This window comes from Bufo bufo, chromosome 3 (assembly GCF_905171765.1).
Source record: "Bufo bufo chromosome 3, aBufBuf1.1, whole genome shotgun sequence".
Classification (NCBI taxonomy): domain Eukaryota; kingdom Metazoa; phylum Chordata; class Amphibia; order Anura; family Bufonidae; genus Bufo; species Bufo bufo.
The window spans coordinates 132,730,526-132,744,344 of record NC_053391.1 but is presented as its reverse complement, the minus strand read 5'-3'; the positions used below and the strand labels follow the sequence as shown (position 1 = coordinate 132,744,344).

Below are 13,819 nucleotides of genomic sequence, written 5' to 3'. Positions count from 1 at the left end.
TAAGTTATGCCCTATCCACAGCAACCCTAAAATGAACGGAGTGGCAGGTCGGGCATATACGCGCAGCCGCTACCATTTATCGCTATGGGAATTCCTGCCGGGAATAGCCAAGTGCTATGGGACTGTCGTCTATCTCTGGCAGTCCCATAATGCTGAATGGAGCGTTCATGCTCATTTCTGACATGGCACTCTATTCATTTTGGGGGAAGGGGGGGGGGGTCATGTGGGGTAGGAGACACAAATTCTCATGATCAGTGGTGGTCCCAGCTGTAGGACCCCCATTGATGTAATACTTATCCCTTATCCTGTGGATAAGGAACGACTTGAAATTACCAGAATACCCCTTTAAGGTATATTTAGAGCATTTACAGAGCGCCTGCAGGCCGGGACAAGCTACACCCTTCCCCTTATAGAATACAGATATATGACATGTACTACTGATCTGTGCAACACAAAAAACTGAAACAAGCTAAAAATATTCATGAATATAATGTAATAGGACAAACTCAAATCCATGATCTTTCTTCTTTCAGATATTGAACAAAGCATTGAACAGGAAGAAGCCATGAACCGCTCTTCTGCTGACCTGCGTATCCGAAAAACACAGGTAAGAAAACAGCACCCTATGAGACAGGCGATTACAGCAAAGCATTCATCCTTCTGGAATTACAAAGTCTTTCTGGATCGTCACAGTGAAGGAGGAGGACATCAGCAGTAAGAAAAATGTGTTACTAGTTTGGAAGTTGTGTATACGGTATATCACTGTATGGTGTTATGGGATGGTACTGTATAGTAACGCATGTGAGGGGAGGATTAGATTTATTATAATACTTACTTTTGAGATAGAGATGAAGAAACACTTTAAGGCCTGTTTATTGCTAATTGTGGATATGGTTTTCATATAAAAAATCTGCATCTACAGAACATTAAAAGTCCAGTTCAAGTATGTGTATGCTGTAGTAATGTAATACATCATATTGCAAAAGGTGAAATCCACTGTAATATGCGCAAGTAAATCTAAGCTAAACATGGCCTTACATTCTTCACATCTTTACATCGTTTAAAGGGGTTGTGCAGGATTAGAAAGGCATGTCTGTTGTCTTCCAAAAACAGTACCACACCTGTGCACACCTTGTGGGCGGTATTGTACCTGTGCCTCATGGACTCCAATGGAGCCAAGCTGCAATACCAGGCACAACCCATGGACAGGGGTGGTGCTGTTTTTGGAAGTAAGCACTCATTATTTTGTAATCCTGGACAACTCCTTTTAATGCTCAATTGGAACTATATCATCTGCACCGATTGGCTATAATGGATAATTTTGACTGTATAGGGTGGTTATTGTCTGCACATCCAGAACTGGTGATCGTTTACAACAAAGAACTCCTGACCGATATCTTCTACCAGTCCTTTAGCCATGGTGCTTTCAAATGAGTTTCCTCTTTTTGTGCTGAACATACGTAACATAGTAACATAGTACATAAGGCTAAAAAAAGACATCTGTCCATCCAGTTCGGCCTGTTATCCTGCAAGTTGAACCAGAGGAAGGCAAAAAAAAAACGTGAATTAGAAGCCAATTTTCCCCACTTTAGGGCAAAAACTCCTTCCCGACTCCAATCAGGCAATCAGACTAACTCCCTAGATACACGACCCCTCTCTAGTAGCTATAGCCTGTAATATTATTACGCTCCAGAAATACGTCCAGGCCCCTCTTGAATTCCTTTATTGTACTCACCATCACCACCTCCTCAGGCAGAGAGTTCCATAGTCTCACTGCTCTTACCGTAAAGAATCCTCTTCTATGTTTGTGTACAAACCTTCTTTCCTCCAGACGCAGAGGATTTCCCCTCGTCACAGTCACAGTCCTGGGGATAAATAGATGATGGGAGAGATCTCTGTACTGACCCCTGATATATTTATACATATTAATTAGATCTCCCTTTAGTCGTCTTTTTTCTAAAGTGAATAACCCTAATGTTGATAATCTTTCAGGGTACTGTAGTCCACCCATTCCAGTTATTACTTTAGTTGCCCTCCTCTGTACCCTCTCCAGCTCTGCTATGTCTGCCTTGTTCACAGGAGCCCAGAACTGTACACAGTACTCCATGTGTGGTCTGATTAGTGATTTGTAAAGTGATAGGACTATGTTCTCATCACGGGCATCTATGCCCCTTTTGATGCAACCCATTATCTTATTGGTCTTGGCAGCAGCTGCCTGACACTGGTTTATACTGCTTAGTTTGCTGTTCACTAAAATTCCTAGGTCCTTTTCCATGTCAGTGTTACTTAGTGTTTTACCATTTAGTATGTACGGGTGACTTGCATTATTCCTTCCCATGTGCATAACCTTACATTTGTCAGTGTTAAACCTCATCTGCCACTTCTCTGCCCACGCCTCCAATCTATCCAGATCCCTCTGTAGCAGTATACTGTCCTCTTCCGTGTTAATTACTTTACACAGTTCAGTGTCATCTGCAAAAATGTATATTTTACTGTACAAGCCTTCTACAAGATCATTAATAAATATATTGAAGAGAATAGGGCCCAATACTGACCCCTGTAGTACCCCTCTAGTGACTGCAACCCCTCCAATACTGACCCCTGAGGTACCCCACTAGTGACAGTGACCCAATCTGAGTGTGTACCATTAATAACCACCCTCTGTTTTATATCACAGAGACAGTTACTTACCCACATACAGACATTTTCTCCCAGTCCAAGCCTTCTCATTTTATATACTAACCTTTTATGGGGGTTAGTATATGAAGGATGAGTTTTCATGAGTCACGGGTCTGCTGTTTTCTGTACTTTCCACATAACTTTTGGTTCAACTTACAAACTCAATTAAAGTTAATATAGATATGAATCTGGATCACAGGAGTAATGCAGTGTTTGGAAAGTCACATGGAAGTTACAAGAAGTTATGGTGGATCTAATTGACCTCAGTGGGTAACAAACAATAAGATGGTGTAATAGTAGTGTTGTCACTGTGTGGGGTGAAATTAAAAAAGAAACACTAATGAGCATCCCAGCTTTGTCCAAGTCTTGAAGTGTCCAGGTTGTACTACAGTTATTTTAACCCTTTGGTATCTCAAACCTCTAGGGGGTCTTGCATGATCCATGAACCCCCAACAAATGTTTGCCTAATGTTTCCCCTATTGCACACGGGAGGATGACTAGACAATTGCATGCATGCTTAGTGCTGGTAACGCTTATATTACGAAAACCAGAATTGATTTATTTTCTATGAACTTTGAATTTCTTCCTAGCACTCAACATTGTCTCGCAAGTTTGTAGAGGTGATGTCTGAATACAATGCAACTCAGTCAGATTACCGTGAACGCTGCAAAGGCCGTATCCAGAGACAGCTTGAAATCAGTAAGTTTTTGGTGTCCTTGCCTGTCTGTAATAATAATAAAAAAAAGTACCTGCAATTCACAGAGAGTTGGTTTGGTTTTTGTCGTGATGTTAATATGCATGTAAAATATTGTATGTAGATTGTATATTGCTTAGTAAGATGAGCATGGTGGCTCAGTGGTTAGCACTGGTGCATTGCAGTAGTGGGGTCCTAGGATTAAATCTGATGTCCTCCCACACTCCAAAGACATACTGATAGGGAACTTAGATTGTGAGCCCAATTTAAGGACAGCTTGATGCTAATGTCTGTAAAGCACTGCGGAATAAAGTACCGCTATATAAGTGTATACAAATAAAAGATGAGAGGTAAACTATGGCACATCACTAGGATCTACCATAGTGTTCTGATTTTGGGGTCTGACTTCTTTTCAACTGCAGATCTAAAAACTCCTGGACTCCTCTTCTGCCATCCAAGATGGCCGCACTGCTTTTCAGACTACTTGGTGCATACAGTGTTTTTAGTAGCCCAAGATACTTCCTGCTGCTCTGGGATTGGCCAACACTGCCGACGTAAGCAGTCCAAAGCAGGAAGTGCGTTTGATTACCGAATGCACAGTAGGCACCAGGTAGTATGAGAAGTGGTCTAGCCATCTGGGATGACAAGAGAGAAGCCCGGTATTCAGTGGATCTTCAGCTGAAAAGGTCCCCATATAAGTGCTCTGTTCGTTCCCAGTAAGGGGCCATTCACAAGCCTCGGATCCTCAAAACACTGATACCATGTTCATGCCACATCATGGTGTGTACCCGCTGACTTCAATGGGTCCGTGGTGTGCATGTTGCAGTGAAATATAGGACATAGCCTATCTGTTGCAGAGTGGCCAGATGGAAGCACACTGAAGCCGACCACGAGCACACTGAAGCCAATGGGTCTGCACCATAATGCGCCGTGCACACGATCAGTATCTGTGTTTTGCAGATCTGCAGTTGGGCCACAAAACACTTACGGTCGTGTGAATGCCCCCTTAGGCCTCATGCACACGACCGTTGTGTGCATCCGCGGCCGTTGTTCCGTTTTCTGTTTTCTTTCACGGACCCATTGACTTTCAATGGGTCCGTGGAAAAATCGGAAAATGCACCGTTTGGCTTCCGCGTCCGTGATCCGTTTTTCCAGTCCGTGAAAAAAATAGGACCTGTCCTATTTTTTTCACAGACAATGGTTCACGGACCCATTCAAGTCAATGGGTCCGTGAAAAATCACGGATGCACACAAGATAGTCATCCGCGTCTGTGATCCGTGTCCGTGATCCGTGTCCGTTTTTCCTATCATTTTCAATGCAAACTTGACTTAGTTTTTTTTTTCACTTTTCATGTCTGTGGATCCTCCAAAAATCAAGGAAGACCCACGGAAGAAAAAACGGTCACAGATCACGGAACAACGGAAATCCGTTTTGCGGACCCCAAAAAAAAACGGTTGTGTGCATGAGGCCTTAATGTGATTTTTTTATTTATTTTTTCTCGAACCGGAAGGTGACTTTAATGAAGGAGATTTATCAAAACTAGAAAAAAGAAAACATGAATCATTTGACCACAGTAACTAGTGTTGAGCAAAGCAATTGAAGCGGAACTTGGTCCGAAGTTTAGGAAAACTGCGATTCGCAAAGAATCTGAAATTCCTCTTGCTTCGTGGTAACAAATCATATTTTCCTGAGGTTAATGCTGTACCTAGTGATTGGCTTAAAGGGCATCTGTCAGCAAATTTGTACCTATGACATTGGCTGACCTGTTACATGTGCACTTGGCAGCTGAAGGCATCTGTGTTGGTCCCATGTTCATATGTGCCTGCAATGGTGAGAAAAGTTATGTTTCAATATGTGCAAATGAGACTCTAGGAGCAACCGGGGCGTCGCCGTTACACCTAGAGGCTCAGCTCTCTCAGCAACTGCCGCCTCTTCTGCACTTGATTGACAGAGCCTGGCAGTGTAAACGTGATTACGCCTACCTGGTCCTGTCAATCACTGGAGTAGGATGAACAAAGACCAGAGGGGAATCGGGTATGGTTGGGTGACTGCAGGAGATCGGTAAATTGAGTATTACTCCCTTTCCTACTTTACACCGTTTAAAAAAAATCATTGAACTAATAAAGGTGGAAGTTACAATTATTCCAATGGTTATCTATGGTGACTTATATCCGGTAGCTGTGGACGATGAGAGATTTAGTACATTCTATGGTTCCAGGAGGACTTTTGACTCTTGTCAGCTCAGGAGATGTCTGAACATTAGATTGAAGGAGATATTAGCCAAGCCACAGCTCATATTTAGAGTGACAGCTTGCTGATAGCATGGCAGAGGCAGGAAGAAGAGGACATGGAGGAATATCTCTTGGGGTTGGATGTGCCCTTGAGTTCTGCCAGAGGTTGTTCTATGATTTACAGGACTAGCCTATTATTTATATTGAAAATAAGAAGTGTCCGATCTGCTATTACATGAGAACACCAAGCAGTTAGATGGCTAAGAGGTACATCACCCTGTAGGCTAATACTGGATTGGTGTTGTTGTTGCTGCTGATTTGGATCCTATGTTGGAAATTTAGTTGAAGCAAGAAGAGCAATCGACCTGTCCTACTTTTGGCAATCATCCGGTTTGCAAAAGATGGTGTTTAAATTTAAGGATTCTTGTCAATTTGTCAAGTAGACATGTCTGGACTGAACAAACTTTAAATGAAGCTGCAACTTTGGAAATACTATTTTATAAACTCTCCATATGTTAGCAAAGTGCTGAACAAGTGTATACAATGTCATGAACAGACAAGGCTCCATATTCCCTAAAATAGGAATTTCTCACAAGTTTTTATATCCACCTATATAATGATATGTAATCTTACTTTTCTTCCTCCTGTTAGGAGTACCCCTATATAAGGACTATTCTTACATGTAATCCCTGTAGCATGTTTCTCTATGTCTGGTTAGTGGTCTCTTTTCACCAAATAAAAGTTTTTGGCATTAGCAGAACGTGGCTGGTTTATTCAGAAACTGCACCACTGTTTGTCATGGGATATGTCAGTGCAACCAGGAAGAGAGTACACAGTAAACATATGGCCCTATAGTAACACTCAGCATGGGCCCTACTGAGAGCTCCGCCAAATGTAATATTGGGGAATTCAATGTTAGTAGATGGCCACATTAGGGACCTCCATCTTTTGATTAGCACAGACAGTGCCAACAAAGAGCATCTTTGGAGGACATCTTTGCTATGTCCATGTGTTAGAGGCAGAACAGCTATTGATTACAAAGGGAATTATGTAATTTATGTATTTTGTATTTTATTTTTCACAGGGGAATGTAAAACTTGCTGCTGGTTTCTTCCAGGTTTTAGAGCTAATCCTTGTAGAAGGACTCCCTGTGATTTGCTTATTTTCACAGGCCTCCTTCCAACAAGAAGGCATTTTCAAAAGTGAAAAACCCCTTTAAAGTGAAATGGAATCTGTCACCATGCTCTTGGACTATTATCTGTAGTAATACATGAGTAACACTGCAGATAAGGAGTCCAAATCGCAATTTTTTATTTTCCTACTGCCCCCAGTTCCTCCACTGTCGGTAAATATAGCTGCACTGAAATACATTGTCAGGACTTCTGGGCATGCGCACAGGAGTCCTCTCTATAATGTCAGCACAGCACAACAGTCCAGACCGCAGCTTTGAGTGCTGACAGCAGAGAAACGAGGGTCAGTAGCAAAATAAAAAATGATGATCTGGACTCCTTATCTGCAGTAGTGCTCTTGTAGTAATATTTACGATAATAGTCCAAGATCCTGGGGACAGATTCCCTTTAATGTCCAATTACCATTTAACACTTTTCCACAGAAAAGGTGATTGATGTCTGATCACAGGAGGCCCAACCGATCACTAGAAGAGGGTTCCCATTTCTCCTCACTGCATGCTGTGTACTGCTGCTCCATTCAAAGTCTTTTGGTCTATATTGATTGGAGCAGCAGGATTCATTTGTGACCACTACTGTATTCAAACTCTGCCTCACTACAGCTAAATCTAGATTATGGGACACCCCTTTAGGCCTCTTTCACACGGGCGAGTTTTCCGCGCGGGTGCAATGCGTGAGGTGAACGCATTGCACCCGCACTGAATCCAGACCCATTCATTTCTATGGGGCTGTGAACATGAGCAGTGATTTTCACGCATCACTTGTACGTTGCGTGAATATCGCAGCATGCTCTATTTTGTGCGTTTTTCACGCAACACAGGCCCCATAGAAGTGAATGGGGCTGCGTGAAAATTGCAAGCATCCGCAATCAAGTGCGGATGCGGTGCGATTTTCACGCACGGTTGCTAGGAGACGATCGGGATGGGGACCTGATCATTATTATTTTCCCTTATAACATGGTTATAAGGGAAAATAATAGCATTCTGAATACAGAATGCTTAGTAAAATAGGGATGGAGGGATTAAAAAAATATATATAATAATTTAACGCACCTTAATCCACTTGTTCGCCCAGCCCGGTTTCTCTTCTGTCTTCATCTTTGCTGTGCAGTAGGAAAAGGACCTGTGGTGACGTCACTGCGCTCATCACATGGTCCGTCACATGATCAATCACCATGGTGATGGATCATGTGATGGACCGCGTGATGAGCGCAGTGATGTCATCAAAGATCCTTTACCCAGGTCCTGAAGAAAGAAGAAGAGAAGAGAAGCCGGGCTGTGCGAACAAATGGATTAAGGTGAGTTAAATTATTTTTTTATTTTTATTTTAACCCCTCCAACCCTAATTTACTAAGCATTCTGTATTAAGAATGCTATTACTTTCCCCGTGCACTCGCACAGAAAAATCTTATCCGGCCCAAAAACATGACGCCCGTGTGAAAGAGGCCTTAATGGGAGTGGTAGAAATGCAACTACAAGATGGCAACTATGGCAGTGTCACTGCAAGAAGAGAGAAGAAGTTCAGTACTGGGCTCCCCTCCATCATGGGCCCCACAGCTTTTGCCTGCCATACTTACATAATAGGAACCTCCTGGCACCTAATCACATACCATGGATTCTACCCAGAAAAACTGATATGCAGGTTTATGTGTACCTGCCAATTCTACGTGCCCCTTTTTTTATAGGCCTCTCTCCTTTTCATAATATGCTCCACCCCTACAATACACATTGGGGAGCAGGGGCTGCATCCTGGTACCACATACGGTTATAGTTCATAGATCACCTGGTTCATTTGACAGCTCTTCCGGGAGTCCAGGAGGTCTTCTCTATTTCCAGGAGCCTACGTCCAGTACATTCTGGGAAAGTTCTCAAGTATGGGTTTTTGTAACACTACACATAAATCGCTCTGTATAAATATCACACTTTTATCAATTACAACAAATATTATTATTTTATGAAATTTGCAATGAACTGACAGAAGTTAGACAGTAGAATATGTCCTAACTTGTAACAGATGACACATGCCACAATCTGGGCTGTCCATCTGGCTGTACATTGTGGTCTCTGGTCCAGATCACTTGATTTACTTGATTTAAGCTTGGTCTGCAGTGATAATTGATTATCTATTTATTCCTAAATATATACTGTATATATTATATACCGGTGTGTGTGTGTGTGTGTGTGTGTATATACACTCACCTAAAGAATTATTAGGAACACCTGTTCTATTTCTCATGAATGCAATTATCTAGTCAACCAATCACATGGCAGTTGCTTCAATGCATTTAGGGGTGTGGTCCTGGTCAAGACAATCTCCTGAACTCCAAACTGAATGTCAGAATGGGAAAGAAAGGTGATTTAAGCAATTTTTGAGCGTGGCATGGTTGTTGGTGCCAGACGGGCCGGTCTGAGTATTTCACAATCTGCTCAGTTACTGGGATTTTCACGCACAACCATTTCTAGGGTTTACAAAGAATGGTGTGAAAAGGGAAAAACATCCAGTATGCGGCAGTCCTGTGGGCAAAAATGCCTTGTGGATGCTAGAGGTCAGAGGAGAATGGGCCGACTGATTCAAGCTGATAGAAGAGCAACGTTGACTGAAATAACCACTCGTTACAACCGAGGTATGCAGCAAAGCATTTGTGAAGCCACAACACGCACAACCTTGAGGCGGATGGGCTACAACAGCAGAAGACCCCACCGGGTACCACTCATCTCCACTACAAATAGGAAAAAGAGGCTACAATTTGCACGAGCTCACCAAAATTGGACTGTTGAAGACTGGAAAAATGTTGCCTGGTCTGATGAGTCTCGATTTCTGTTGAGACATTCAAATGGTAGAGTCCAAATTTGGCGTAAACAGAATGAGAACATGTATCCATCCTCTGATGGCTACTTCCAGCAGGATAATGCACCATGTCACAAAGCTCGAATCATTTCAAATTGGTTTCTTGAACATGACAATGAGTTCACTGTACTGAAATGGCTTCGTGCCCTGGATGTGCATCCCTCAAATCTCCATCAACTGCAAGATGCTATCCTATCAATATGGGCCAACATTTCTAAAGAATGCTATCAGCACCTTGTTGAATCAATGCCACATAGAATTAAGGCAGTTCTGAGGGCAAAAGGGGGTCCAACAACGTATTAGTATGGTGTTCCTAATAATTCTTTAGGTGAGTGTATATATATATATATATATATATATATATAGAGAGAGAGAGAGAGAGAGATAATAGCAATATAAACTACTAGTAGTATTTCTACATTGTAGATCATGTAAGATGTGAGAATATACAGTATATACATGGTTTTTTTTTGTGTGTACTCAGCTGGGAGAACTACAACAAGTGAAGAGCTGGAAGACATGTTGGAAAGTGGAAACCCAGCCATCTTCTCATCAGGGGTATGTTTCCTTGTCATTTGATTAAACAGATTTTCAGCCCTACCTTCGACCCCTGGAACAGGCTATGACAGGCAGCATGGAGAACACAAACCTTCTACAGACAGAAGCCACTCCAAAACACCTCTAAAGCCTCAGTAGTTCACTTGACAGTTTCAACGGGCCCTTAGACCGCCTTTATCTAACCCCAAAATTAATTCAAACGCCACTTTAGAAAACATTGCTCTAATTTTAAAGCACTTGTCAGCAGAATCAACCCCATTAGCCAGACATACTGCTTAGTAGAGTGAATCCTCCTGAGGAAGCCATAACACGTGAAACGCGCGTCGAGGAGCGCCACCACCTCTACACCCTCCGATTTTAATTAGGTATGTGTACCTGATCTTTCCATTTTGGGTTTATGGGAAACATAGATCGGCATCCATTCTGTCCCTTTTAGGAACGGTCATAGGTGGCCTTACAGCGTATTATTGATTGCAGTGTGCATCATATGATTTAGCTGCGGGTCCGTAACGCACAGGGTCATAAATATTATTACGAATTTTAGTAGTATTCAGAGGGATTATTAGAGGTGTTGTGCAGTTGTTTTTCCCTACTATTATGTTTATGCTGTGATTATTATTTTTTAATCTTGTATCCAATAAAGGTTGAACTTTATTATTCATTAAGGTGTTTTTGCACTCAATTTGGGGTTGTGTTTAATAGTGTCTAAAGGAGTGTACCGGTGTACAACATCTGTTTAAGTAATTAGGACCTTTAGGTGATTATAAAATGTTTTATGAAAATAGTTTTTAGTATTTATGCAAATGAGGGCTACAGTGCACCAAGGGCAGGGCCTAGCCACTCAGTGCACCTCAGCTTTCCAGTGTTGGCTAGAATTACAGGTTTTTTTTTTCTCGGGAACACCACAACCCATTTTGAAAAAACATCCTCATCCTCTTGTTGCAAGCCCTCAACCACTTGTGTGCCCATGCCCGTTTCTAAACCCCAACTGTGTGATTCAGGTAAGATAATCCAATCTTGTTCTTTGCAGATCATCATGGACTCTAACATTACTAAGCAAGCCCTGAACGAGATTGAGACTCGGCACAGCGAAATCATCAAACTGGAGAACAGCATTCGGGAGCTGCATGACATGTTCATGGACATGGCAATGCTTGTAGAGAGCCAGGTGTGTAATATTTCATGCCCAATTTTAATCCGTATCGTGGTCAAGAGGGGGCAGCTCATGGATGGACACTTTAAAGTGTGCTGAAGTAATAACCCTCCCCATATTTTTCCTTTACCCTAATATGATATAGGATTGATAATACATTATTGTGTGTTTATATACATGAAATGGAGGTGCTCTGGTCAACAATTTGCACTCGGGCATTGGGTTTCTCACCCTCCTCCTGTCTTTACTTCCCATGCTGCATGTGGGATGAGCGCTCAGCTGGTAGGTGCAAACTTTTGATGTGTTCCTTGGTGTTTGTTTTGTGACTATGTGGCTCTCAACATCCTACATCTGTGACTAGTGTACAGTATATTGTCTGCATGCTTTCTACTCAATACACAATATAGAAAGAGGCTTCACCACCATAACGCTTGGATTGACATTATTAGCTATTAAAGCGTCATTCTTTCCATGGCGCTATACATATGAAAAGTGGTGCACACATATCATATAAAACGATTGCAATAACCATGAACCAGACGAGTTACAAAATGGTACAGAAGGAAAGAGGGCCCTGCCCGCGAGGGCTTACAATCTACAAGGGATGGAGAAAGGACACAGTAGGCGAGGACATTGAATTAAAACCTGACCGTAGAACCAAATTCTAAATTTTTCATTCCCCTAGTTGTATTATTATGTACAGATTTTATTTTAAAAAATGGCTCCTTCCCCCACATACAGTATACTCAGATGTATGTGGTTTTGTGTAACACAATACCCCTAACTTTTAATATGACCACTGTCTCGTATTCAAGAATCTATTGGCCAATGGTCAAGGATAGTTTGTCTACCCTATGCACTCTACTAGAGCTCTGTAGTAGCATACGAGGTTATGAGGTTTCCATGAGATTCTAGTCCCAATAATCTTGGGGGCTGTTCACACGGCGGATTTTGATGCTGTCAATAAACCTCAGCAGAAACGGCTGTTAATTTTACAGGCTGCTTGCGGTTTAGCGCCATTGAATGGGCCTAAGATGCGAGCAGACAGCCGCCGTGGCTTCAAGCCACACATCGCGGCAAGAAGGGACACATCCTTTCTTGTCTCAATCCTGGCTTTAAACCAATCTGCCGTCCTGCCTCCCATTGAAAACATTGGCAGGCAGGCACCACACGGCCACCAGTGGAATTTTAGTGTGTCATCCTATATGAACAGCCCCTTAAAGAGACTCTGTCACCAGGTTTGCCATATGTTGCCCTATATGAGCTGCACCGTTTAAATCTGGGGTCATCTCAATAATGTGCTAACGCGCCCCCCCCCCCCCCACACCTGACAGCTTTCTCCTATGCACAGTAATAGGAAGAAACCTGTCAATTATCGACGGGGAGCCCACTACTCATAAATACAAGAACTCTAGGCTCACACAGTGCTCGACTCTTGCAGCACCTGATAAACTGGGATTTAAGGTAAATTACATCTTATTTATAAGTGAACCATCTCTGAAATCAGGGTGTCATACTGTAGGGCAGCTGTCACGGGTAAGGAAGGTAGAGAGGAAGTGCACCCCCTAAACTACCACCCTCAACCCTGTCCCTGCCTACTTGCGCCACCCGCCCTAGGTGACAGGGCGCAACTGGGCGATGGTCCCTGACCTACTTAAGTGTAGAGCAGAGCAAACAGAGAAAGAGAGGAACAGACAGCCAAGGCAGAAGGAGGTACACAAGACTAAGGCAAACGGATAGACAGGGAGGTAGATAAGACAACAGTACCCAGTGATGGGAAAGGCAATGGTGGGTCAACTAGCCGAGGTCGGTCCGGGAGGTCACGTCAATACAAGGGATGAGGCAGGAGACGAAATCCGAGAACGAGCCGAGGTCAAATCCGAGAGATAGCGTAGGTACCAAGGGAGCGGACAATGCGAGGTCAGGCAACAAACAAGGTCAATACCAGAGGTCAAGTAGGAAGCAATAATAATAGTACACACAGCCCTAGAGACGAAAATCACAGGCAACCTGTAGCCAGCAGGCCGCCTGTATTTATAGTGGGGAGTGAGGGTCATGTGACGTGGTCAGCGTCACATGACTGACAGACAGACAAGTCGAGCACCGAGTGATCAGCTCGGCGCTCAAGGCAGACCTAGGAGCAGGGAGCCTCCCAGTTAGCAAAGCCGCCCTGGGAACAAGGCCAAACACAGATCCTCGCTCCGGAAGCTAAGCAGCAGGTCTGCGGCTGATTGGAGACCGAGTGCGCCTTCGGCGCCCCGTTACAGTACCCCCCTTTTACGAGGGGCCACCGGACCCAAGCATTGTGGACGAGGTTTCTCAGGGTGTTCCCGGTGAAACTTAGCAATTAAGCTGGAAGCATGCATCCTGGACACAGGTACCCAGGACCTCTCCTCGGGTCCAAAACCTTTCCAGTGGACCAGGTATTGAAAGGAGTTTCTAACCTTTCTAATATGCATGATTCTAGAG

At 43.2% G+C, this 13,819-nt stretch overlaps 1 protein-coding gene across 2 annotated transcripts in view; it reads left to right on the top strand.

Moving 5' to 3' along the window:
- STX1A (syntaxin 1A) overlaps positions 1-13,819 on the top strand; it is a 205,160-nt gene that overhangs the window by 183,876 nt on the left and 7,465 nt on the right. For both annotated transcript variants that reach the window (XR_005777469.1, XM_040423603.1), the window contains exons 5-8: positions 534-607; positions 3,270-3,378; positions 10,124-10,197; positions 11,228-11,365. Coding sequence is in view for 1 of the 2 variants with exons in the window: in XM_040423603.1 (XP_040279537.1) it covers positions 534-607; positions 3,270-3,378; positions 10,124-10,197; positions 11,228-11,365 (395 nt within the window). In the remaining variant the exon portion in view is untranslated. The remainder of the gene's footprint in view (positions 1-533; positions 608-3,269; positions 3,379-10,123; positions 10,198-11,227; positions 11,366-13,819) is intronic.